Raw genomic sequence first — 27,147 nt, 5'->3', positions numbered from 1 at the left:
TGTGAATTATTTAGACAACATACATCCAGCTGTACACAGCACACATATTTTCCCCCATTATGTGTGATTTTACCTTTTCAATGGGGTATCTAAATTCACAGCCTAAATTACATGTAGAAGCAGGGACTTTCAAGTTCATGTCTTCCACAAATACTTCTGGAACCTCAGGTGCAGCACAGATTAACATATGGCAGATGTGTGACCATGCAAACAAAAAGACTCAGCTTGTTCCAGACAGTGACAGCCCAGAGCTCTCAGCTCTGCCCTCGCCCTGCCTCAGTTTCCTTCTCCCAGCCCTCAAATGGGGAGGAACAAGAGGCACAGGTTACTCCTGTGCTTAAAGCATCATTCATGCAGCCCACAGCCCACTCTGCCTGGCTGGCAGTAAGCTGCAGATCTGTGACAAGAGCATGGCTACACAACAATTTGGCTTTCAAAAGCATGCTCCAAACCCAGATCTCATTAATAGGTGTGAAAAGGTTCCCTACACTCATTTGCCCAGAGATACCACAACAAGATGCACCCCATTTTCCCTCCTAATTGTGTTCCTCAGGAGTAATGTTTTGTCATAAACTCACCCTCTAGAAAACTTCTCTCGGGGACATTCAAGCACTCCCTGGTTTTTGAGGCCCATTTCCCACCACACTGTGGGCACATGCAAGGCAGATGAGTGCACATAACTCTTGGAGCTCTCTAGAACATATTTTTGAAGATATAAGCAAGTCTCTAAGCATGAACACTAAAAGCCTCTTAGGCTTTAGGTCTTATAGGACTAGGACACAGGCTGAGATTCAGTTCCTCTGATTTTATGTATCAGGAGCTGAATGTCAGATGTTATGTGTCAGATTCAAATGTGATTTTGTTGCTATTGATCCCTTTTATAATTTATTTACAGTTTCTCTCAGAATGACATGCACATGACTTATTTCTGTGACTTGTCAAGGATTTTTGCTGGCTCCTTGAACCAGTGAGCCCCACAAGTGCTCACAGTAGATCAGCATGGGCCAGCCAGCATGCAGGATCCCCAGTGCCAAACACATCTTTGCAATGTCCAAGGAATGGACATGAATTCCAATGAATTCCATCCTTGGAATTCACCAAGGACAAATACTAAAGCAGAAGTGCTGTAAGAGAATATCAAATGTAGGGTTGTGAACTGGATGCCAAACTCTCAGCCCTATGGATGTAAAAGTGATTTCAAGTGGGCCCATGAGACAAAGATCCTTGCAGGACAAGACCAGTGATTTTCTTTTTCTCTCTCCTGATTGTACACTCAGCTTGGGCCCAGCAGAACAGTGGAGCTGCACATTTGGAACAGCTTTCCTTGTAACTCAGACAGATTGCAGCTCACCAACCTTTTTTCTTTTCCCCTGAAATCGGCAATGCTTGCAGAGTTACCTCTCTGAGCCTAGAAACCCAAAGTAACACTCACTTCCATGAGTGCAATTTCAATAAAATCACACTTCCTACACAAAATCTCCCCTTCAATCACAGAAGGTGAGGTCTGTCAAAGCCCTAGACAAGCGAAACCTATTCCCATTTGCACAATTTTAACATATTTTGTATTGTGTTTTACTACGTTAGCTTGATTTAAAATAACCAGCCACTCCTACATGAGAAAAATGGCTGGTGTTATATAGGAAATCCATAGAATTTCTGTGTTGATAGATCAATAATTACTGAGCAGAAAGAAGTACAAAAAGCAAAATGATATGACAGGTTCATTTGTAGACAAAGCATGGTGTTTTGTATTAATAAAAAACATTCTCACTCTAAGGCTAGTATTAATGAGAAACTTATTGATTCATTCAAACTTCTTTAGTTTCTCTGTAATCCATATTGAGCTGAATTTAAAACTCACTGAGTTGTCTATAAATATTTTGCATAGGAATAGCAATGTGCTGATCTGTGAAATATGTGGGCTTTTCTGCATAAAACGTTGCTTTTTATTTTGCTTGAGTGTAGAATGGATGAGTGTACACATCTTTTAAATTGCTTTCTTTCTATAAATGCTTAGATCTGTAATAGCTTATTTTTTTTAAGTGCTGGCCATTTCACAGATTATATAATTCTTCAAGTTACCATCAATAACAATTAAACAACAACAACAAATAAAAACCCCAAAAAAAGAAAAAAAAGAAATTGTAGTAAACAGAATATTTAAGATCACCTAAAAGAGAAGGAGTTCTTCACTCAATGCTAAGATCAACTGTGCCAGCTGCACTACTGGTGAAAATCCATTGCAGACAGAAAAATGACGATATGTTGGAAAAGGATGTATCCAAAATAGGTGAACAAAAAATTTTTGCTTTGATATTTTTTTGTGGGTTTTTTGGGGGGTTCCTTTTTCTGTTGATTTGTTGTGTTTTTAATGAAAATCCAGACCACTTCCCAGAGTACTAGGAATTTAATATGTGTGAGGTCACAAAAAAAATCAGTGTCATGATCTATATTAAACAAACACATTTAAAAGTGGCAAACATATGAAAAAATGTCCTCCTAAAAATTAAACCTCTCAAGTTCATGCTAAATCTGATGCCAGCACATGACCCATGTGTTCCCCAGCACCAAACCAATCTGTTTTTCTGACTGTGTGCAAGAACAGGGCACCTACAAGCCTTGCTTGTGAATCAGAACATTCCATAAATATGCCACTGGCTTCACTTCATGATTTTCCTCCCCACTCCTCCACCACAGTCACAGAGAAAAAATTGGAATACTTGTAGGCACAAGGCCACAGAAGAGTTTCAGTTCAGGAATTTATTTCTGCAAACAGAGTGCAAGTGTGCATCTCTATTTTCCTTCAATTTGTGCTGTGCTGTTAGCACTAAATCAGTCTTCAGTTACATCCTTGGTCATTGAAGTCTGCACACTTGTGCAGAGATAAAACTGAGTATTATTTGCCATTTCCTTGTCCAGGGATGTATTGTTACTTGTTTACCTGTAAATAGACATTTTTAGGTGTTGCTCTGTCTCTCAACTACACTTCCTTTCTTGCAGGCCACTTCAAACCCAATATACTGTAAAATGCACCACCAATGTTTTTAGGTACAAAAGAAAAGCACTGAAAACTTCAGAGATCTTCACTGCCATTCTCCACATTGCTACCCTAAGGGAATAAAAATAAATATTCACAAAAATCTTACAAATTTTCAAATTATTCCAGGACTGGTGCTATTAGCTACATCATCTGAGCACCCAGGAGAAATATTTTAAAAGGGAGAAATAAAGAAGAGTTCACGTTTCTCTGATTTTCACAATCTCTGGGTATAGTCAAGTGCCTCACTCTGTTCTGGTCCAAATAATCTCCAATGTGGGCACTTCATGGGGCTAAGTGTGGGGAGTGGTGGCCACTGGAAGATTTCTTCCCAAAGCCCACTTCTGATCTGAAATACAAAGTTTGAAAATACTGCTAAATAAACCAAATAAATCTCAACTTCTGAACATCTGTATCCACAGTACACCACAACAGCAACAGGGACACAAGTTTGGCAGTTTCTGGAAGCTCACCAGTGAAAAAACACCTCTGCAAAGGACAGCAAAGGCAGCCTTGTTTATGAGAAGTAGGGCCTGCTTTTCCTCTTCTGCTGTTCACCCAACAACTTGTACCTTGCAGTGGGATCAGCAAATTCAGCATGAACACTTTCCACAGTCACACTGGCAGCAGCTCAGCTTGAGTCAGCAGGCAGCACACTGAGCCTGTAACTTCCCTAGATCAGGAAGATAATACACAAGTAATGCAAATTAGTTACTATCAAGCCCTCTGTTCACATAATAAGCAACTGATCAAAATTTTCTAGTCAAAAAAAGAGTCAGCAGAGTAAAGTAGTAAATTTCCTTAGCATCTGTTGTGATGGAGATGGAGTAATGGTTCACAGGCAGGAGCTGGAGTTCTCAGTCAGCTTGATGCAGTTATGGGAATAATCACTGTGGACAGGAGTGTTTCAGGGAAAATAGAGTTCTGGGTTAACAAATTGGCTGTGAATCATTAAGGGATAGGGCATGAAATGATATTAAGCCACGGCAACAAAGCACTTCCAATTATTTATGAAAAAAGTCAACCGAGACAAACTGCTGTAGCATTCATTAAACTAATGAGGGGAAGCACCATGGACTGCAGTTTGAGGATAATACCTTGAGGTCAGAATACAATTTGATGCAACTCTGGTTTGATCTCTCTGCTGAGAACTATGACACTGTTAAAAAATTAAATTTCATAAAGATCTGAAGCTGTAGATGTGGCTGCCCTTCCTTCAGAGAACAAAAGGGAGAAAAAAAACATGAAAAGTGCCTCTATGTGGTAAGAATGTTGGAACCTGAAGGACTGCATTTGGGTTTGATATGAATATACTTGAGGAATAAAAGCTGGAAAAAGGATGAAGTGGTATAACTGACCTGGGCTTGCATCTGTCCCTCAGCACAAGCACAGCAGTACCCTCAGACTCCTACAATCTCCTGGCTAAATTCTGGTATGGGCAGAAGGACTTCCAAAGCCAACACCACAACATGTTACTTACAATTCTGTCTTATTGCTAAGTTTAAAGAACAAATTATCAGGTCAGAGCCCTAAATACATATTGTGGTTGTGTAAACTCTGGCATGAAGCATTCAAAAGCTGGGGAGGAGGGTTTTACTGACATATACCCTGTATGAGCAATGTCAAGCCTGGAAGCCCTGCTTCACATTCTGTATTTTATCCAAGGGAAGATAGATGAGCAAGTCCTCACTGCCTACAACTGCTTATTCAAGAAGTGATTTTCTAATACCAGAAACTTGTCAGGAGTGACACAACCAGATGCAACAACAAGGTCAGAGGTTGATCTAGGCAAAATTAGACAAAAAAATTTGGAGCAATTTTACCCAGTGCTAAGACTATAAGCATTGGAATGAAAATGGCACGAGGGAGACTGGCTCGGAAAAGAAAAGGTGTATTTTCCAGGGATTACTTTCACTCTGAAAAACAAACAGAAATAAAATTGCAAAAAGCATGTTTAATTCCAAACAAAGTTATGTTGTTGCTATTGGAATCAGGAGCTTCTACTTTAAAAGGTTGTGCCATCCAGGAGATCAGATCAGGCAATCTCAGTAACCAAGTTTGGATTTTAAAATCTTTACACTCACAGGACAGGAAAATTATCCTAACACCTGGGCAAGCCTCAAGCAGGAATTTGCTGAGACATTATGCATGTCAGCTCTGAAATCAGCCAGGCCTGCTGTCTAACAATCAGCTGCAGCACTGGGATCCCAGACAAGAGGGCTTTTCATTCAGCCCCACTCTGCAATCACTTCTGATTTTCTAAAAGTAACAAAGCTGCTATTATTTCAAACAAGAGAGAAGGAGACAAGATAATTGAGTCTTAAAACTCCTGCACAAGCAAAGCAATCCTCCTGGATTCAGGTGGAACCATTTTATTTGAACACTGAGACATTGCATCTCTCAAATTTCTGTTGAGCCATGGAAGTAGAGCCACTTTAACAAAAGTTTGAAATACATGCATGTGCTTGATCTATTTTGGGTATAATACATACTAAATATTGTAAATAATATTTATTATCTATACAAGAACTGCGTAAGTAGTATTTCTACAAAGGAAACACCATCACAAACAATTAAAGGCTTCTGAGGCTGTAAGCAGCTATAAATTGCTGGAAATAATAAATAAAGAAGAATAAAGATTTCCAAATGAGATTTCCAAAATGGTTCAGAATATTCATTAGTCAAGTCTGGTGTCCTGTCTCTGTCCTCTACCATACAACTCACAAAATCAAAGTCCTTCAACACACCTGCTAAGCTGCAGAAAAAAAATATTCCACTCAGCTGCTCAAAATAGGAAACCAGCCTTGACAAATGAGATTCGATTACTTCTGTTTCAGCCTGAAAAATAATAAAAAGTCATCACAAGATTATCCACACACACTTTCAATTCAGAAATTATATTTGGACCAATTTTCACTACTGATGTACGTTTTATTATCTCCACATGTTATGGTAGTTTTAGATCAGAATTGAGTTTGTCCCTTAAACCTTTAATTTTCTCCTTCATGAGCTCACAATAATAATCTGGCTGTGTTTTAAATTATTCAGTTATAATTTGCAAGAAAGTCTCGTTTTCTGTGCATCCGCTGGTATCAGTGAAAGATTAAAATAAAGTGTGTTGTGCTGCAGCTGAAATGTGCTGCAGTGTGCTTCAACAGAGTTGCTTGAAAGAACAAAAAAATAGTATTGAAAATGAATATAACTGCTTGTTATTGATTGAGAGGATCAGCACTGCAGAAAAAACATACAGAATTGGATCATGCTCCAAAAAGAAATGAAGGGAAGGAGCCAACACTTGCCAAAGAAGGACAAACTGAGAGCAAAAGGAAACAGGCTTATGCATGCCAAAAATCATGGTTTTTTAAAAAACACTGAGAAGCAAAGCAAAACAAACCCACAGTAGAATTCTTGACCATTTCCCTTTAAATGCCCAAGGTACCTCTACAGCTTGGATTACGATCTCAGCTATTCCTGCTGGAGCAGGTGTCCTTCACATTCTGGGCTCACCGTCCTCAATCATTCATCGAAGGGGAGAGCTGCAGAAAATGCAGGGAGACCACTGGAAGTCTGGGCATTGGATACATTTTTTATTTCTTTGCATTTTCAGTAGTCAAAAAAGAAAACCCCTCATCCATCACTTTGATAAAAGTCCACAGGGCATCCATTTATTCTCTTCCCAACATGATTTGATGAGTCTGGATTCTTATTTATGTTCTTTCAATGCTCAGATGTTACTTTTTTTTTGGCCATTATCTGAGCATTACTATTTATTATCGGTCCACAATGGAGATCCTATTGTAATGAACTGTGATGCACTGACATTTTTCATGTTTGCTGGTTAGGCCAGATTTATTGCAATTACTCTTGAAAGGGATGGAGTAATTTACTGAAATCTCATTGTGGGAAAAGGAACTCCTGCAGGAGGTTCTCACTGAATTTTCTATGAAGCTCTGCTAAGATCTTCTGTTCCAAGAGCCTGAGTGATTGCCAGCCAGCCTAAGACTCATGCTTTACAGAAGAGAAAGTTTTAATTAAAAATGAGCAATAAGTTCATGATAGATCTGTCTCATATCAATAGCAAGAGCACACAATTCTAGTATTTTTTAAAAGGTATTGTTTAAAGATGTATTACAATGAAATTCCAAGAAGGGTTATGAAGAAAAGACTTTAAAATAAAACCTTTCCTATGAAATCAGGCTGTCTGTGGAAATGCTTGGTTTTGAGAGGTTCAGCTGCTTCTTGGATATCTCTGGGAATTTCCCATTTCAGCCCTTAACAATCTACACCCATGAACTGAGCCCTGCCCCTTCCTGAGGTCAGCAAGGTGTGCGTGACATGAATACACTGACACAGATTTTCAATAGATTGGCTCTTTCTCCAGGCTGAGCTTTTGGATAAATATTGCAAGATTTCATGTAATTAAGAAACGTGCTTGAAAATTAAATAATGTTTTCAATCAAAACGATCAGACAGACATCTTGCAGTGATGTATGCAGGTTTTTTTTCATTCATTACTGTTATATTATTGATTTTGTTGGTGGTACACTTGCGATAAATTTGGCTGCTTCTTCCTAAAAAAAAAAACCATTTGAAGTCTTATTGATAGTAACCAAGTGAGCATCTCATAATATTATCCCCTAGATTCTTAACAATAGGAGGGAATAACCACCAAGGAAGGAGGAAAAAGCTAATCCATAAATTTCTCATTAGCTGAAAGAGAGAGAAACATTTGCTTGAATAATGGAATATGTTTAGCATCACAGCCTGCAGTTAATCATGTTTACTTGCCCTTACTTTTCCAATATTCACAGAATGAGAATGCATGGATTTTGGCACAAATCATCAGCTATCAATATGTAAACTGACTGTTCAAAACTCCATCTAAAGATGCACATTTTGAAAGCAATGAGAGAATACCTGTGTTCAGAGTAATAAGAAAAACAATTAAATTTGCATATTGCACCATTATTCTACTTAAACATCAATAATAAGCAAAACTTAGAAATCAAGCTAAAGTGAATAATTTACAGCAAATTACCCAAATAGTTTTCCCCAGTTTTCTGATTAGGAAGATTAAGATTTTTTTTAATCCACTCATTGATTTGATTTTTTTTTACATAGACTATTAGATTTACCAAAATCCAAGTTCTGTTCTTCATTTCTACAGTTTTATAAACTATTCAGAATAAAAAAAACCTTTGACAAGACAAATCCAGCTGATCACTGGAAATAATTTGTGACTTGAGAATAGCTTGCGAACAAGAGAGCCAAGGGTGATTAAAGCATTGAAAAATTTTAGGAAAACTTTTGTTAAAACCTGCTCTTGTCCTTTCTGCTGTGTATAGGGAGAACAGGTTGTTCTCTTGCTCTTCAGGGAGGAGTTCATTTCAATACTGAATTTCTTTTTCCAGGATTGAAGTTGACTCAAACTTTCCTTGCAGCCATTACTTTCTAGGTTTTCTGGCTTTGCCAGTTTGTTTCCCTTGCCACATTAGTGGTGATGATTTGCATTAATTTTATAATATAGCATGGAGAATTGGTACAAAGTCTGTTCTTCAGACTGTATTTGTGCTTATCAGCATTTATACCTCAGCAAAACCTCCCTTTCAAAGTCTACATCTCCTATATGTCAACACCACCTGAATTTCTAATCCCATATGCAAACGTTCTTACAGTCTCATCCACATGAAGGTATAAGCAAATTTTAGTCAGCAAATTTTCACCTAAATGTAACAAAAAATTGGATACTCATAGGCCCAAGAGAAACCTTCAGCTGTATTCAATACACTCTCATTTTCACACGCATGAATGAGAATTCACCTGCACTCGATTTTCTTTTTCTTCAGTTGTATTTTATATCATACAAAACTGATATCCTGTCATAAAGTATCCTTCATAAGAAATGGAGCTCTAATATCACAATGGAAATGTTCATGTAATTTCTGTGATTACAGTTGATTTTCTTTTACTTTTTTTTTTTTTTGCAGTTCCCCAGCTAAAATATCAAAGTGAACTAGAATTTTGAGCATACAGAAATGTAATTGTTTAAATACCATTTGCAAACTTAGAATTTCTTCAGTGTTTTCATTTGGCAAATGGCCTCATATCTCCTTGTAAATTTGATTTCTATTGGACAAGAGAACCAATTTTCTAAGGCATAACTCCTACTGCAAGAGAGACAAGTTGGCAGAAACATTCCTTATGAGAGCTCTAAGCAAACTGGATATGGCAGTCCATGGCATTTAACCCCTTCACTAAGCAGTGCCTGGCTTGCCAAGGTAATTCCAGTTGCTTCACCCTTCTCTCTGTATGCCTTCAGTAAAATATTTGGTTTAAATGCCTTCAAATTCCAACTCCATGGCTGACAGCAGGAGGATCATAGGTGGCAGGTAATACAGATGTACTGATAATGAGTATGCCCAAAGCATTCAGCCACAGACAGGTGTGACACATCTCTCTGACAGATTTGCACAATTTCTGAGCCAAAACACCAAGTAGGTGCTCACACCAAGACAGGGCTAAGACCAAACAGAGCTGGCAACATGATCCATCCTCTTAGAACTGAAACAAGGGAGTTGCTGGCCAAAACTAAGATGCAGGATGAAAATACACTCAAAAAACTCCAAACAATAGTGGTTCTCTGGGTCCTCAAAAGCAGATTTCAGATGCCATCATTTTGGTGTATTTGTTTAATTTAAATATAACAAACTGACAACATATTGACAGTTGGTGGCCCTTAAAATACATTATATGGATGGTTTTATGTATTATTACCTTTTTTGGTACCAAAATGGGGCTATTGGTATGATCTAAGTAGCTGCACATCTTGCATGAATCCTGCTGTACCAGTCTTTCATGGAAATGTGGCTAAACATCACAGCTTCATGTTTCACAGAAAAAAACCAAGACCTTCAGGTCCTTAGAATACATGTGTGACACATAGAAAATATCTGTACATCTAGAGGATGGATGTTTTCAGTTAATTTAGCAAGTATTATTGAAACTATTATCCTTAATATGATTATTGAGACTAATAACTGGGTGGGTATGCTAGAAACCATTCATATAGTTTGACCTTCTAGTAACAGATAAAAACAATTCATTTTCTTTGCAGTCCAGACCACAGTTAGTTCTACCTATATTTTAAAAATTTAACCAGAAATCCTCATCATCCATTCTGTGCCTTCAGAGCTGCATTTGAAACCAGGAATATCTTATCTTAAAAGGGTTTTTTGAGTAGCCCTTCAATATTTTTCCAGGCAGAGTTGAGCTATTTGCTAAAGACAACCTGTTCTCAAGAACAGGGACCTGGAATGTGCCTCCTGCCTCAACAGTCTCCCTGCTCTGCTATTTTAGTGGCTTTACCCTCTTTATATCATCCCACTTATCAAGCTATCAAAAGCTATTTGGGAAGTGTCAGCTTTCTTACCTCCTCCAATATCCCCACATCCACACATTTCTATTGGAAAAAAACCTTGCAAAGATAATCCTTTCAGTTTTTGCCAGAGCTGACTGAAGATCAGGCCCTTTCTGTCTCTTTGGGTAAGAGAATCTCACTGTTCCACTGATCTTCTTTCCTGAATTCAGGTCAGTTTGAAGCCTGTTCTGGAGCAAAGCTAGTCAGAGGTGAACAAATCCTTCTATGTGTCAAGATGACCCAGAAAATGCTGATAAACCTAAAAATCTTGGTTTATCCTGCTGCACAAGGAAGAACTCCAATTTTAATTGGCCAGCTTAGCTGGGAGGTTCCAGAACAGCTGAGAAATCCATGTGCATGTGATAAATCACTGGCCTACATTTCTGCTGTGCAGGAGGTCACCAGACAGCGATCACAAGTTTCACAAATACATTGAGAACTTGGTGTGGGATGCATTTGTCCATCACACTGAACTGACTTTGCTATGTCTGTGTTCAGGACTGTTTTTCAAAGCTGGTCTGGCAGTGTTGGAGATGTAAATGAAGTAGCAGGCACAAATAGAACAGCATTTATCCAGAATCTCTGCGTAATTGCTTTTGAAACCATCAGAGTTGGTTAGTTTACATTTCAGTGATTTTTAACAAGTTCCCTACTTTGAATCCCAAAGCTGGTAAAGCTCCATATTTATTTTCCATAAAAATCGAAACAGGCTGTCCTAGAGTCTGTAATTTTCTTACAGTCTGGCTTTCCACTGTAGTCTGAGCTACAGAGAAATATCCCTGAAAAGAAAGCAAGTCTTTAGAGATCACAAATAACCAATTTCACAGTACAAGCAGTTGTAAATAGAGCTAAATTCCCTTTAGTAATAAACTATTCATCTTTGTGCTTCATTGAGTTCAAAGAAAAGCATTTTTCAAGTTTAAGCAATTAAGTTTACATTTTATTTTCTCCTCTTGAAAGGAAGTTATCACAAAAGCAAGGGATTGAGAAGCCACTGTGGTATTGCAGGTATTCTCTGCGTATGAAATTTCAATTTAGCAAAGCATGTAAAACTCTACAGACAGTTAAGGTTCAATACACTAAACCCACTTTGTTTTCACACTGTGTTTGTTTTGAATCATCACTAACCCAGCTGATTAGCTGCTGAATTCGGATATCTGAACATTAGAACCATGGAATTGCTGAAGTTGTAAAAAAACCCTTAAGAGCATCAAGTCCACCTCTCAGCTATGTCCCTCAGGGCCATGTCCACAAGTTTTTGAAATACCTTCAGGGATGGAGACTCCACCACTTCCACTTTGCTTTCAGCACAGCTGTGTGAGTCAAAATTCACATTCAGCCTGCACAGTCTGTTCCCAGGGTGCAAAATACCTGCACTCCTCCTGTCCCCTATGAGAGTGAGCCAAGCACAGGAGACAGAGGGGCCTGGGAGCTCAGTTTCTGTTGTGTCAGTGGGGATATAACATCATCTCCCTCTGAAGAAACACAAGGTGAAAAACCAAGATCCCAGCCACTTACGGATGCTGGTAATGTTCCCTTGGCTCTCCTGTTAAGTGCAAAATTGTTAATTTCAGTGTCGTGGCCAGATTCGACCTCAGGTAATTGCAGTTTGTCAACCTAAACTTCCCATGCAGATCCAAGTGGGTTTCTGTGTAGCTGAGCAGTCCCTTTGTTTCACAGCTTTGCAGCAGAGCATGAAATGATTTCTGCACAAGATTTGAATACCTGTAAAGTTTGCCTTCAGCTGCACAGAGGTAAGACCAGAATTATTAACACCACATAGCTGCATGCTAGACTTTGTGACCAGTTTTTCACTGGTTCCAGGGTGTTAGAGCTGTATTGACAGTCCATCCCACAGAAAATGTCTTTGCTAAACTGAAAAACAAGTTTAAATTGTGTCTTGCAGAGGCCAGGTAAAATCCCTTCAGATTTTATTCCCTTTATTCATGTCATGGTAATTGTTTTCTTTGGCTCAGTAATAGATTAAATGCTGCTGAGCCAGTTGCTTTGCATAGACTCATTTGTCTAATTTTGCCCCTTTTTCCAAGTGGCTGAAACATGTGTGGCACACCATGATTACTTGTTTACACATTGATTCAGCAAGAAACTGAACCATAGATTGGAGAAATTACTGGAGCAAATCTCCTCATGAAAAGGTGAATGAAGACAAGGTGCTGTGATATAGGTGCAGCCCACTGAAAATCCCTAATTTTAAAACAAGCCGGAAATTTGGAAACAAAAAAGGAAAGAACTGGTGAAGCATGTGACCTTGGTGCTATAAAATCAGATGTGGGAGCCTAGCAGCAATTGAAAGAAATTCAATCTGTCAGGGAGAAGCCTGTGAAAAAATAACACCCCCAATGAGCTTTTTCCATGAGAAAATATGAAATCTAAATATTCTGATGCTAGAATCCAGGCAAGGAATGTTGGAGCAGCTGAACTCTTGAAAACAGAAGAACAAGTTACCTCAGGAATATTATCTTTTGATGCAGAACTCAAACAGATATCATTCAGTCATTCATTCCATTTTCTTTTCACATATGAGACAGATGACACATGAATGAAAGCTCTGCCAATTCACTGCTGGATTTCAGTAAATCTACTCTTTACCCAAGCCAAACTAGTTGCCCAAGCCTACAAAGCACTGAAGAAAATATACGTTGCTTATATAGTATTGTTTGGATTCAAAAGATTATAAAATTTAACAAGCCAGACATTTCATGCAAGTATGGCAGGTATATTTAGGATAAAAATCCTGACATCATGGTTAAGATGATTTACTGCAGTTAAAGAATATCCCACCAGTTGTGAATGCCATTCACAGCATTTATGAGGTGCCAGCAATACTCAGCCCATAATTTCTTTACAATACCTACTTACAACCCAAATTCAGAGAGACTGGGCATTCCTACAACAGCAAAGGAGGCTGTTTCTGAGGGTGAATTTAACAGGCTCCTTTATCTGGATGTTTAATACACTTGCCTGGAGTTGTCTTTGTCCCCCACACACCCTTTCCTTAAAAAAGGAAGATACAATCCTTTTAGCAAGTTATTTATCTGCAGTAAACCTTCCATGACCAGATCACAACCACCATCCCAGCCTAAGCTTTTAATTGAAATAGATTACCATAGGTTTTTCTATACTATTTTTTTTCTTCACACACATAACAAATCCTCCAAATCCAAGCTTTCTATTTTCAGATTATTTAAAACTATTACAGCTTTGAATCACCCTACTGTCATTAGTGGCCTAGCTGCCAGTCACATATTGTTGTGCCACTCTATTTTGAAGGGCCTAAGATTTCCTGTTAGCTTTCTGAAAGCACAAGTTTTTTGTTTGAAATAAGTTTCTCAGACCATTGTGTGCAGCTTGCAGTGTAAAAATAAACACAGGGAAATGCTGGAAATAAATTGCTGTAGAAATACTGACATTGAGCATGGCCTTTTGAAAAGAAGAAAAGAAATCTGGATATGGTAGTTACTGTCAGCATTATCCTTCCTCTAGGAGAAGAATTCAAAAGCAGACACACAGTTACACCATTTATAGCAAAACCTACTAGTCCGTGAAATCAGAAGCTGTAAGAAAAGAATGTTTTTTTATTGTATCAAAATAGCAGAGAATAGAGCTTGGCTCTTGCAGCTCCCAGAGAGCCTTGAGGCCTTGAATCATGACTGTTTAATAAGCAAGTCTAATTCTGCAGCAAGTACAAACAAGACAAAACCCCTTTGAATGGTTGGAACCTCTTGTGGTAGCTGCAAAGACCTTCTTTGAAACAGACCTGCCTCTGTTTTCTATGTTCTGCACATCAGGAAAACCAACCTAAAGTGGGAATTAAATAAATGAAAAGGTCTATGACATGCAGAAAAATTAAAATCTACCCTTTATTTTTGCCTAATCTAATTTTTTTATGCAACACTTACAGCACAAGAACAAGGAAATGAGAGAACAAAACCATTTAAACACCTACCCAGTCCAAAGAAACTAAAAACCCACTGCAATTTTTTTTTCTTTTTTACCAAACAAATAACAAGCAAAACCTGTTGTCAGATTTAGGCTTAGGATTTAGGCTTACAATTTCAGGCAGAAATAGAGGCCTTGTGCCCTTAAAAGGTTTGTTCAGTATTTAGTTCCATGTGATTTGTTTTCTGAAGTTAGAAGAAACAAATAAGTTATTTCTGAAGTTAAAAGTACTAAGTTAAAAGTCAATGTTTTCATATGCTCTTAAACAAGACATCTGGCTATATTTAGATATGGAACAATACATTATCTCAAGAATATTTGTCCACTGACTGGGGAAGCAAACATTTGGCAAAGTACAAATTAGAGGGAATTTGAGCTTTTTCATTTTTCTTATCCCCGTGGAAATGAATTGATACTAGACTTAAAAAAAAAAAAAAAAAGGTGGGGGGGAGAAGAAAAAAGAAAATAAAGTACATATTAAAAAGCAGCTCCACTGTATTCATTAATAACACACAGCTACTGTGTTGTTGTTTGCATACAAAGACTAATTTAATAGAATTGTAAATGAACCACTGGTCTTTGCAGGCTGTCTTGTTTCCAAATTTCACAAGAGCAAGGCTGGAATAGTAAAACAAGTTCTATTTGAAATGCCTTTTTTTCTGTACTCTAATTGGGATAGTGAATAGAATTAAATGAAAAATACATTTAATGATCTATTGTAGCAGCCATGGACTCTATTTGCTGTACTCTGTCTTCCTCCAATACAAATTCCTAAGTTAGAAAATACTCAGAATCTAAATCTGTTTCAAGCCTGAAGTAATGCTTCTAATAATCAGTGCCTACCAAAAATAGGTTTTAACCATAGATCATTCTCTGTTTACTGATGCCATTAATAAACAACCCAAAGTGTGACAAGGTACACCTTGTCATGTGTCCTTCATTTGAGAGCTGACCAAGAGAGTTTTCATGCACTGCAGCTCAAATTCTGGACTAAATACATATTTCCCTCATAAAAGTCACCTGGAAGACTGGTAGCTTGAGAAGCTGCAGAAATCCATTCATCTCCATAATTGTCTTCTGCTTTTATCATCTAAAACAATAGTTTAATCCAGACACTTGCCAAAGCTTTATAACAGACAAGACTGAGATATTTTGAACATACTATTTTAGAAAAAACCAGAATGAAATAAAAGATTTGTTAGCAGCAGAGATGCATATTCTTTTTAAAACAGCACTTGTTAAAAATTACTGTGCACCAAGAGGCAGAAAAAATATATTTTACTTTTCTTCTTGCTGTAAGTGATAAACACCAAAGGGGAATAGAAAGCTGTTATTACTCATTAAAAACTCACTATATTTTACCAAGGATGCTTTGGACATGTTATGGAGTCCCAAGAACTGTGTGAGACCCACATGAATAAATCTCAACCCACAAAAATGTTTGGAAGTATGGGAGAACACTCCTAAGGATTAAGAATGTTTATCAACTTTTGAGGACACATCAGGACTCAGAAGACTTAGGTTTGATCCATTAAGCCTCACCTAGTTTACAGAGCATTTTAAAGGGATATAGTTTGCATATTGAAAGTTTTCTATAAATATAAGCATTCATTAAAATTTATCAGTATTTGTAAAAATAAATAAATTATAATATACAATCCAATGTCTGTTCACAGAGAAGAAAAACCCAGGGACCTGTCTTAAAACTAGAGAGGATATTTCATTGGCAAAGTGCTATAAAAAAGTCATACATGGAAGAAGTATTGAAACACAGTGAGATGATACAACTATTTTTTCTTTATTCCATGCAAAAAAAATTGCATATTTAGTGTATATTTGACTTTTCTAGACTCATCATTGTTTAAAAGCTTCTAATTTTGCTTAGAATGCTTTATATTAATTTCATCTTTAAAAAAATCTGTCCTCTGCTAGAAACAGAGGATGCACTGGGTCCTTTGTGTGCTTCCTGTCCTTCTAGAGCTACCTTCATCCTGAACTGTAGCAAAAAGGAAATATCAACCCACACAAACACTTTGGAAAATATATTTCAGAAAACTTTGATCACCAGCTTGCCAGACTGGTTTGTATTTTCTTAAAAGATAATCTTAAAAACAGCTGTTAATCAAGGTGGAGTTTTCTACAGGTTTGTCAGTTTGTCATCTTGAACAGCTCCTTCCCTAGGCTGAGGTTGAACAAAGTTCTGCACCAAAGACCAGATTTTTTCAGTTCTCCATCATATCCCAAAGCAGAGTCCCAGTCCCCCTGGAGCAAGAGATGTCTTTTAGGTTTGAAGGTTTTGACTTACATGCAGAAACAAATTTAAATCTGACATTTACAGAAGTTGCTGAACACACATCTTGGTGCTTTTTGTCTTCTCCCCACAGATGCTGTCCCCACCACAGCAGCTGCTGCTACTCTAAGGTGATGCCTGGTAGCTTGAAACAAGAATATCAGGAACAAAGAAGAGAAAAAAATAAACAGGGGAATGACTTCTAATGTGCTAACATTTGCAAAACAGAGTTCCAGTTGACATGAAGGCAAAATAGAAACAAGACCTTTAGGATGAACTTTGTGTTTTTTAGCATACGGCCTTTTTATGTGCAAAAAACTCAAAGACTTTTCTGCTGACATAAATGTAATTTAATGAGAAGTAAGAAATGGTTTTGCCATTAGGCTAATTACTACGTTTTGCACAAACCAATGATGCTAAGGAATCAGGATATTTTGTTTCTTCTCAGTTTAGTGGGACCTCAGCATTTGGATCCCCTAGGCAGCTCCAAAACTCTTTGTCTTAATGCTCATGTTGATGACTCAGAAATGCATTTCAACCTCTGAACTTACTTTGCAGTATGGGCATAACACTAAGTAAGCACAAAAACTAAATAAAAAAGAAAAAAGTCTATATACCTAAGTATTCCCTATAGAACTTGCTGAGACACAGGAAAGAATTTTCTAACAAATCTGAGAAACAGATATTGGCACAACCTACCCTGAAAGGTTTTTACAGCTCAGTGGAAGATTGGGCAGACAAAGGAAGACAGCATGAATTCATCTGGATTTTAGCAGAAAGCTCAGGGAACCTGGCAAAAGAAGACCATGCTAAAATAAGAGGTAAATGGTGATCGAAAGCAACACCAATTACTACAAATGATGTCACATAAGAAGATTGAAAGGCATCCTACAAAACAGCATTCTCCTTGCTACCTAGGCCAGCATTATTCAAGGTGCCAACAGAGGATCTGGGGGCACAAATCATCTCAGCAGCATTTTCAAAGCAGCAGCAAGATATAACTAGACGTAATCAAGTATGGATTTATTTTCCTAATCTTATGGCTTTACCCAGAATTTTGTGAAATGCTTGTCTAATAAAGATGAGGGGGGAAAATGAAAGGATCAGTTCAGAGCAAAAAGAAGCATTTAAAGATTACCCCCATGTCATTTTCTGTTGTCATATGATTTCTGGTATACTCTTAAATAAAGGCAATGCTGTCTTTAATGCTTGATTGTTCGTTATAAGCAAATGTGAGGTGAATATGCAGTAGAGATGAAAGAGTAATTTCTATTCCTATTTACTAACTTAATGTCAGTGATTTAAAGATTATCACTTCAGGCCCTCACCATAGAGAAGAAAATATTTTTCCAACAATTCTTTGCCACTTTGCTTGTGTCTACAAGGAGTGTGAACATCTCTCTTCACCCTGCCCTACAGTTCTCACTGCTGCATTCTGACTTCTTGTCAATTCACAGACATTTCAGTGGCACTCCTCTTTGCAGCAGGAATATTCATTGATCCTATGCAAGGAGCAGAAAGCTGATGTAAGGGGAGTTGGCTGGAAGAGAGGTGATGAATGGGATCAGCAGAGTTTAGCTCTTGGGGTCAGGGCTCTGCAGGGGAGAGCCCAATCAACTCCTCTGGAACCCTGCAAAGCAGCAGAGTGCCCCAGGGCAGCATAAAAGGCAATGCCCCCACTGCCAGGGACAGCCTGGAGGCAGGCAAAAGGATCTGAGAGGAAGTCCTTGAGAAGCTGCTGGAGTTATTTAGCAGGAGCTGAGGAATGAGAAGCAGAGGCTGGGTGAGGCTGCTGGAGGGGAACTGAACCATCCATCACCCGAGGTACCCAGGGCTATCAGTCATTTGTTGGTGGATAACAGTGACAAGACCAAGGGAATGGCTCCTCAGGAGCATTGCAGAGCTTGCCATCCTCATGTCCAGGGCAGCAGCCATAAGAAACAGGATGCACAGATGTTACCAGGGTCTCAGTGCTTCGGAGCACCCACTGCTGGCCTGCCTGGCATGGGAAGGATCCTTGACCTCCCAGGCTGACCAGGACAGAGCCATTTCACTACTCTCAGATGCCTGAGATGGCTCCAGAGTGAGGGAGAACAGGACTTGGACATCTCACTGTAGGACAGCAACATCTCCCTTGGACAGGCCTGTGGCAGGAGAAGACCAGGCTCAAGAACAACTGAGGAACTAACGGTGCACAAATCCTTGGGTGCTGATGAGATACATCCACAGGTCCTGAGGGAACAGCCTGAGGAAGTGGCTAAGGCACTATGCAGCACATTTGAGAAGACACAGCACTCCAATGAAGTTCCCACTGACTGGAAGCATTGATCAGAGAGCTGGAACACCTCTCCTACAAAAACAGGCTGAGAGAGCTGGGGTCATTAAGCCTGGAAAAGAGAAGGCTCTGAGGACACCTTATAGCAGCCTTCCAGTACCCAAAGGAGGCTACAAGAAATATAGGAGATTTTACCAGGGTGCCATTGGGAGGAAAGAGTTAAAAGCAGAAGATTTGGTAAAGAGGGAGTAGCTTTGCTCAAAGTTACCCTGCAGCTGAGAATGCTGACAATGTTGCTGTGGGAAACCTTCCCTTCATTATACCTATTGTTGTTCATCCTCTGCCTGCTTTGAGAGGAGGAATTCCTGTGTGGAGATAACACATTCTGAAACAGAAGCTTGAGTCTCCTGCTGGGAGAGAGAAATCATAAAGGCAAAACCTGGTGTTAAACCATGTGTGCACAAAGCTCTTTGATATTTTGGGGCAGGCAGCAGCCCATGGATGAACTAAGACTAACAGAGTTCCTGTGAGTCCCTGCTGCCCAGCACTGTTAGAGAGGCAATGAAAAAATCTCCTCTTTTGCATTTCAGCTGTGGTTTGATGCTCACCCTGGCTACCTGCATGTGTCCATTCCCAGGGGCATGTTGTGAGTGATAGGATAAGGGGAAATGGCTTCAGCTGGAGGAGGACAGGTTTAGATCATAATTTAGGAAGAGGTTCTTTCTTGTGAGGCAGGTGAGGCTCTGGAGCAGGTTGCCCAAGAGAAGCTGTGGATGCTCCATCCCTGGAAGTGTTAAAGGCCAGGTTGGATGGGGCTTTGAGCAGCCTGGGACAGTGGAATGATTCCATGCCTATGTTGGAATGAGATGATCTCTAAGGTGCCTTCCAACCTAAACTGTTTTACAAAATACTTACTCAATAAGAGCTTATTTGTCACCATCAACTGAAAAATCCTATTTTCCCAGGATTCTTCTCCTGGGAAGCTGAAAAGCCTCAGAGAAAAAGAAAAACAATATTATCTCATTTTCTTCTCCTGTGTTTTGCTGCTTTGGAATGTGGTTTGGAGATTGTTTATCCAACAGGTGGTTGTTTCATTGGTTTCATGTGAATTGTTTTAACTTAATGACCAATCGCAATCCAGCTGTGTTGGGACTATGGCTAGAGTCACGAGTTTTTCATTAGTGTCTTGTTAAGCCTTCTGTAAGTATTCTTTCTGTATTCTTTAGTACAGCTTTAGTATAGCATTCTTTAATATAGTATAGTAGAATAAAATAATAAATTAGCCTTCTAAGAACATGGAGTTAGATTCATTCCTTCCTGCCATGGGGGACCCCAGAAAACACCACACTTACTGGTTGATACATCTAAGAAATTTTTGCTGACATACACAGACCATTTAGGGTTTGCAGTTCTTTTAGTTTTGCAGCTAACAATCTTACCTCTGACCCACACTTCAGGAGAACAATGTGGTACGTGCTTACACAGCTAAATTAACTTCAGAGTTAACAATCCCACCCACTGAACTGAAGATAAAAAAGTAATAAATGAGGAACCATATTGCTAAAAGAAATAAAAAATCATCTTTAGTGCAAAACAAAAATTAAAACCATCAAGATATATGCTACAGCAAAATCTTATTATTAAATGACATCTGAATAGACACACAGGTTTATATTAATAATGAAAATAATGAATACTGGGTGTGGAAGAGGAGGCAATCAAATAACCCAGTCCTATATACTGCCACCAAGAAGAGTAATGAAATCGCAGGTTTTTCTCCCCCCGTCTATATATTTTCAGAGCACTGTGATCTTCAGTTCATGCTGCACTATTTTACAAGAGCTTCATTATAGCAACATTTTGCTGTTGAGGAAACAGCTTTGAAAATACTTTTTATTTAGAGCATGCCAAGAAAATCAAGTTAGTGTGGATGAAGCAAGTTTAAAGCTTAGGCAGCCAGTCCTCATTATTATCCAGTGTAAAAGTTCCCATTCTCCAACAAGTGTTACTCATTGCAAATTGAGTTAGCTCATTTTATTAAACATGTTTTAAATAAGTCACCAACTGCAACAACAAATTTTAAAAATAATAAAAAACCCTCAAACATTCACGCTTCTTTCTCTGGTTTTCCTTCCTTTGCATCCTGCTGCCTCATGTTATAATATGTACAAATATTTTTGGTCAGCCTGTCTAAGGAGCACATACACTTTTCTTTTTTGGCATAAGGATGTCTCAATTAACATGATCTAGAGAATAACATCATCTTATGCCCTAGAAGCACTCAATAATACTTGCTTGCTTCAAAAGAAGGTTCATTTTTAGGCCTTACTGCTTTAACCTGTCCTGAGGCAATAAAAATGCAAAGGGGGAAAAAAGTCAATTCTGAACTGCAGAAGTTTTTATAAGGACTGCTTTTCAGAGCTTGAGAGCTCAAAAAAAAAAAATCTTAGCTTTTAGGGATTTTGCTAAAAAGCTTGATAATTCACAAGTCCTGCAGAATTATAGTCAAGAGTTCACATAAAGATGGAGGGGAAAGAAAAACATAATGGTGAAAGAGAAGCATACGCATCTCATAATGCCTATAACCACATGACTTTACATATCTTCAGCAGAACTTTATGCTCTTGGTACTTTCAGCCTTATGGGTAGGCCGAAAAAAATAAAAGCTGTTTCTTTTTAGAATTATATTTAAGGTAACTTACCTCCCCTTCCACCCTGCTTTTAAATATTTTATTGCCTGTAGCAAATTTAGAATACGTGGTTGAGTTCCACAGAGAGCTCTCTGATATGGCACCTAACACAGAAAGAAATTTTTGCTAAAATATTTACAAAAAAATCCTGAAGAAATTATAGAAAAACTGACTGGATACAAAGGAACACTTCCCCAAAAATGCCTTTATAAGTATGACATTTCCCAGAGATATGGAAGACTTGATTTAAGGATGCTGTTACGTAAAATAAAATGAGCAACCTCAAAAGTTTCTAGAGATCTGCTGGTCACTGTGATCCATCTTATAGGGCCTAGATTTGATAGCCATAAAAAAGCACTCTGATCATCTAATCTGGTCATTTGGCTATTGCCCCATGATCTAATTTAAAGTATGATAAAGAGATTTCACTTAAAGATGATTTGTGTTTTAAAATTCCAACAGAGATCTTATTCCGACAACTTAGGCATCCAATAGGTGTATTTGAGCTTCATTAAGCTCAGTTTCAGGATTCTTCATTTTAATTTCAAGGTTTTCTAATGTAAATTCAACAACTGGCCATGAGCTTTCTTGCAATTCTGAAATACCCAAATCTAACAATATAATTACATTTCTTTTAAAGTTCTGATGCTCTTTAATGAGTTGAATAGAAGACATTTCTGAAGATTCATTATAAAAAGCTCAGATTCTGTTAGATACTGTTAATGCTAGATTATTTTAGTGGCTTGCCTTTTTACCCTGCCCAGTGTTTTCCTCCAGTCATTGAATGGATTACAAAAAGTCCTTCTAGTGATGACTTGTCCACATAATGATAAGGAAAAACACAAGGAATACAAAAACAAAAAATCCTTTTAAGGAGATATTGGGGCATTTTTTCCCCTCTCTCCCATTGACTTTGCATGGAAAACACCTGATTATTTCAGAGAAATTACACAAGTGAATTCAACACTTATTTTCTTTCTGCTCCAGGCTAACCCTGTCAAAATTGTAAGTGATAACAAAATATGCCCAGAACCGGAATGTTCTTTTTTGAGTCTACAAATTAGGGCTCTTTTCAGCACACACAGCAGCTTTTTTAAGAACCAGGCATAGTCATAGAACTGTTTTTGTTCTCTCCAGCACACCATTAGTGAAATGATGAAATGGGGATTTTTCAATGAATATTGGCATATTTATATTGACTCTTCCTGTTGGCTTTCCCCAAAACACCTCTCAGCAAAAAGCATAAAAATACAGAAGGAGAGAAATACCCTTAGATTTTGTTCTGTCTTCAAGTTCTTTTCCCACAGGAAAATATTCTTAAAGCTTGCTTGTACCCTTTTCATTTCTAGCCTGTAATTCCCCATGCACAGCTTTGACGCTCACCCCCTAATACTGAGGTAGTTTATTGCATGCTAATAGTGGTAGAGAAAAAAACCCAGTTCATAATACACTAGAAGTATATAAGAGAGGCATCCTTATTGTTGTATGCAACTCCCATAACACAAGTCCTAGAGAAGCCCAAAGACATACAAATATTCAACAAATCTAATTTTCTGTTCTGTGTTTCTCTTTCTGAACCACTGAATGACTTATATTCAATAAGATTCAGTCTTAAAACTGATTTTAAAACTTGTTTTCTCATTTTAGCTTTTTTTTTTTAAAGCATTTCCCTCAAATCCAAGGTACAATGGACCAAACAAATCTCTGGTTCTCCATTGTTATGCAGGCAAGCAGATGACAAACTGACCTGAAATTAATGAAATTCTGCAAAGGCAAAAAAATATGTACCTTTATAGGTTTGGGGTGCAGGAGTACAAATAACATAGTATTTTCCTTCATGTTTTCCTTAATAAAACTATGTTTTAAAACCCCAAACTCATTCAACCAGTTACAGATAAAGATCCCAGCTTTAAAGCCTCACTACATTTAAGCTCAGCATTTAGGTCTAGGAGTGCTGGGACAGATGCTAAATAAATTTGAATGGACTTATGTGCAAAATTATTCATATTGGTTTTGACTGGAATAACAGGAAGTTATATTCAGGCTGAACTGACAGCAACAGTGTTGGAACTGTCCTCCAAGCAGCCAGATGTTCCTGCAATTAAATAACAAGGATGGGTGGATTACTGGGTGATCCATGGTAACGCTAATGAATCTCATTTCCAGAGAATGCAGGAGCCCAGGGAGGTGTCAGGGACATAAAAATTGCATAGAGGGGAGTGTTGAGTGGACACATTCTGTACAAAAGCAAAGCTATTTACATTTTAGATGTCAGCAGTATCCTGCCTGGCATTTCTCTGGCTGAAACAAGTCATATTTTAAACTGTATTGACATGCCAAGAGCAAGCCTTGCTTTATCCTGAATCGATCCCAGCTCAGAGCAACAATATCATTCATCAAGTTATAGACAAGTGAAACCTGTTTATGGACCCAGGACTGCTCACAGGCAACAGAAGGACTTTTCCCTACTTGTTTCAGTGCTGAGTAAAATTCTTATGATCCAGGATTTGTCTTACACACAGAAAGAAGGAGATTTGGTCTATAAATCTTGATTTACAAATAAGTCATGGTAATGCAAGTCCAAATCAGCAGATTCAGAAAGTTGTGTATACAAAACCCTACCAGTTATTTTCCATTCTTTATCCTTCACACCCAAATACTGATGGAAATACATGGTCTTGCCTCTATTTTTCTGCAAATCAGGGAAAGAGGGTCTTACTACCATTTTGGTAACATCTTTCAACCAACTTCTCAAAATATTCTCTAGAACATCAGACTATTAATGACTTTTCAAAAATGGAGAAACTGAGCTTTCAGGTGCTGCAGATCTGAGCACTCCAAATGAAAATATAATTCGGGACAGGTCAGACAAAAGCCTCCTTAGCTATGATCATAGTGAGAGAACACATGAACACAGCATTTCCCCCTCTGTTCCTCTTTTCTCTGCCAAGTGATTTCAAAGACCCAAACTATACAGTGTTCCAGAAGGGCAAAAACAACCAAACAAAAAAACAACAGAAACAAAAGGAAAACAGCACTTCTAAAAAGGCAAACAGTAGCTACTGTGACATCCTGAGATGGTTCTTGTTTGAGCCTGTAGGAGTGGCACACAGAATGTTACTGCAGTGCAGTTGTGGGCAGCTGCAAGCAATCCCAAATACTTTGTAGTTAAAGGGAATGCTCTTTTATTTAGGATAAACTTGTTAGCCAGACATCTCAGATCTCATATATTAATAATTTTACCACCACTCAAGGCAGGCAGAATAAACCAGTGAGAGTGAAAAATGACACCTCACTCAAGTCTCCTAAGTACTCTCCTGTTTGTCATAATAGTTCTCCCATGAAAAAAAAATGTGATGAAAGGGGGGTAGAAGCAGATAATCTTTAAGAAATGAGCTTAAAGCAAGAATATGAAAGGGGAAAAGGTGGGAAAGAAATGCTGTTCTCTTGTTTGAAACATTAACATTTGCCAGAGATTATTTTTAAACCCTCAGAAACTAGAGAAAGTAAGCATATTCTGTGAAAACCTGAGCTGGAGGGGACCAACAAAGAGCATCGAGCCCAAATCTTAAGTGAACGGCCCATACAGGGACTGAACCCATTACCTCAGCATCATTAGCACCATGCTCTGACCAAGTCAGTCTTGTAGTCTTAGGTTTTTTGTCAAAAATGGCTTGCTAAGATGTGTGAAAACATTCAGTTTATCCACTCAGAAAATCCAGAGGAGAACATTGGTATCTAACTGAGACCAGTGTTTGGTATCAGTCAGATTCCTGACTCCAAACATTTCAGCGGAAATCAAGCCCTTAACCAAGGGCATTTATGGCATTTGGGACAGAAATAGAAATTCACAAAAATCACAGTGTTGGAATAGAAAAGCAGAGCCAGAGAAACCACATTCTGCAAATATTTAGGACACAGGATTTGCTAAGGGTTCTCCATTCAGGGCTTCACTCTGAAGTATTATAGTGGAAAACCCAGCTAAAAGTGCTTTGTCAAGAAACAAATATTGGTCAGGCTACACTTCTCCTACCTGGCATTCAATTCCTGGGCATAAGCTTAGCAAATCTAAGCCCACTCTACATCACTGGAGTTTTAAGCTCCATAAAGAAACACTGGCATGGAGTTTTTGTGGAGAGAGCTGCCTGCAGCAGGGGCAGCCAAAGGGAAGAGAGCCAGGATTTTGAGAAGGCACATGAGTGACACTGCCATGGAAATGGGATCACACACACCTCTTTCCCAGGAAAACGTGTTTGAAGGAGGGGGAAGGAAGCATCTGCTGATCAAAGCCTCCAGGGAGCAAGGATCACTTGGTACATCAGCAGTCACACAGCTCTCCCTGAGAAGTGAGGGAAAAGTTTCCCTCCCACTCGTCAGCTTTGAGTGCGCCTTCCCACTTGAAGCAGCTCCTTGGAGCGCCACAACTCTTAAAAGCTCAGGTCTAAGAAATTCTCAGAAAGAACTAATGGAAATAAATGCATTTTTAGCTGAACTCTTCCAGTTTCAGCTCAATTTTGTCATCTACATGACACTTCCAGTAAGTAAATAATTTCGGATGGGAAATCACAGGTGGATTAGTGTAAGCTTATCGATTGTCAAGATAATCATTCTGCAGCACAGAAATCTGAGACCTCTTGACCAGAAAGGGAATAGAACACACATCTTACAGAAGCAGGCTTTTATGAAAAGATAATTTAGAGGCTTCAGGGCAATAAAGACAAGTTTGAGAGCAGTTACAATCCACTTTTAGATTATATTACCTCTCAGTCCTTTTCTCCTGAAATAACCTGCTTCTCCACCTCCCTCTACCTCAATCTTCCTTCTTTCTTTGCCTTTCTCAGAGCAGCAAGGGAATGAACATTATGAATTATTGATGTGAGAAATACAGAAATTTCATCAGGAGAGAGTTTTTTTCTTTTTTTCCCCCCCAGAAAAGCTCAGGAGAAAGTTTGGACAGGAGCAGAAAGCCTACACAGCAGAGGAAGGCATGTGCATAACCATCTGTAGCAGCTCCACACTTCCTACTGCTTTTCAGACATCACTGAGACAAGTGACTTAAGTAGACAAATTCCACCAGAAAAACAAACAAATAAACAATCCCATAAGACCCAGAAAGCACAACACCAACACTCCACACCAAACAAATACCTAAACCAATACCTAAAGACCAGCCCAACATCCTATCCAGAATATTAATCACAAGCATTTGTGATTGTTATGATGATTTAGACTTTTTGAGACCTACTCAGTCCCACCTGAGAATGCCAGTGAAATAATTTACATCCTTTCAAGTTTCTTATCAATATCAGAGACATTCTTACCAGTGTTTGGAGTTTTATATTAGCAGGGGAATCTCCTCCTTGTGTTGCTACAAAAGGAAGGAGGTTTTGCTCACCTTTTTTCCCTTCAGTGACCAAACCTGCAAACATCCAAGGCTTCCTGCCTCAAGGCTTTCACATTTCATTTCTGCCTCACAAG

At 38.5% G+C, this 27,147-nt stretch overlaps 1 protein-coding gene across 1 annotated transcript in view; it reads right to left on the bottom strand.

The window, feature by feature from the left end:
* The window catches only part of LOC143693419 (uncharacterized), a 441,857-nt gene that overhangs the window by 388,815 nt on the left and 25,895 nt on the right, over nucleotides 1-27,147 (bottom strand). Inside the window, exons 4-5 of the mRNA XM_077174591.1 lie at nucleotides 6,477-6,573; nucleotides 3,511-3,710 (exon numbers count right to left, since the gene is read on the bottom strand). Coding sequence (XP_077030706.1) covers nucleotides 3,511-3,637 — 127 coding nt within the window. The 5' untranslated portion in view covers nucleotides 3,638-3,710; nucleotides 6,477-6,573. The remainder of the gene's footprint in view (nucleotides 1-3,510; nucleotides 3,711-6,476; nucleotides 6,574-27,147) is intronic.

Source organism: Agelaius phoeniceus, chromosome 2 (assembly GCF_051311805.1).
Source record: "Agelaius phoeniceus isolate bAgePho1 chromosome 2, bAgePho1.hap1, whole genome shotgun sequence".
NCBI lineage: Eukaryota > Metazoa > Chordata > Aves > Passeriformes > Icteridae > Agelaius > Agelaius phoeniceus.
The sequence above is the reverse complement of the archived record's forward strand: the minus strand, read 5'-3'. Positions and strand labels throughout refer to the sequence as shown.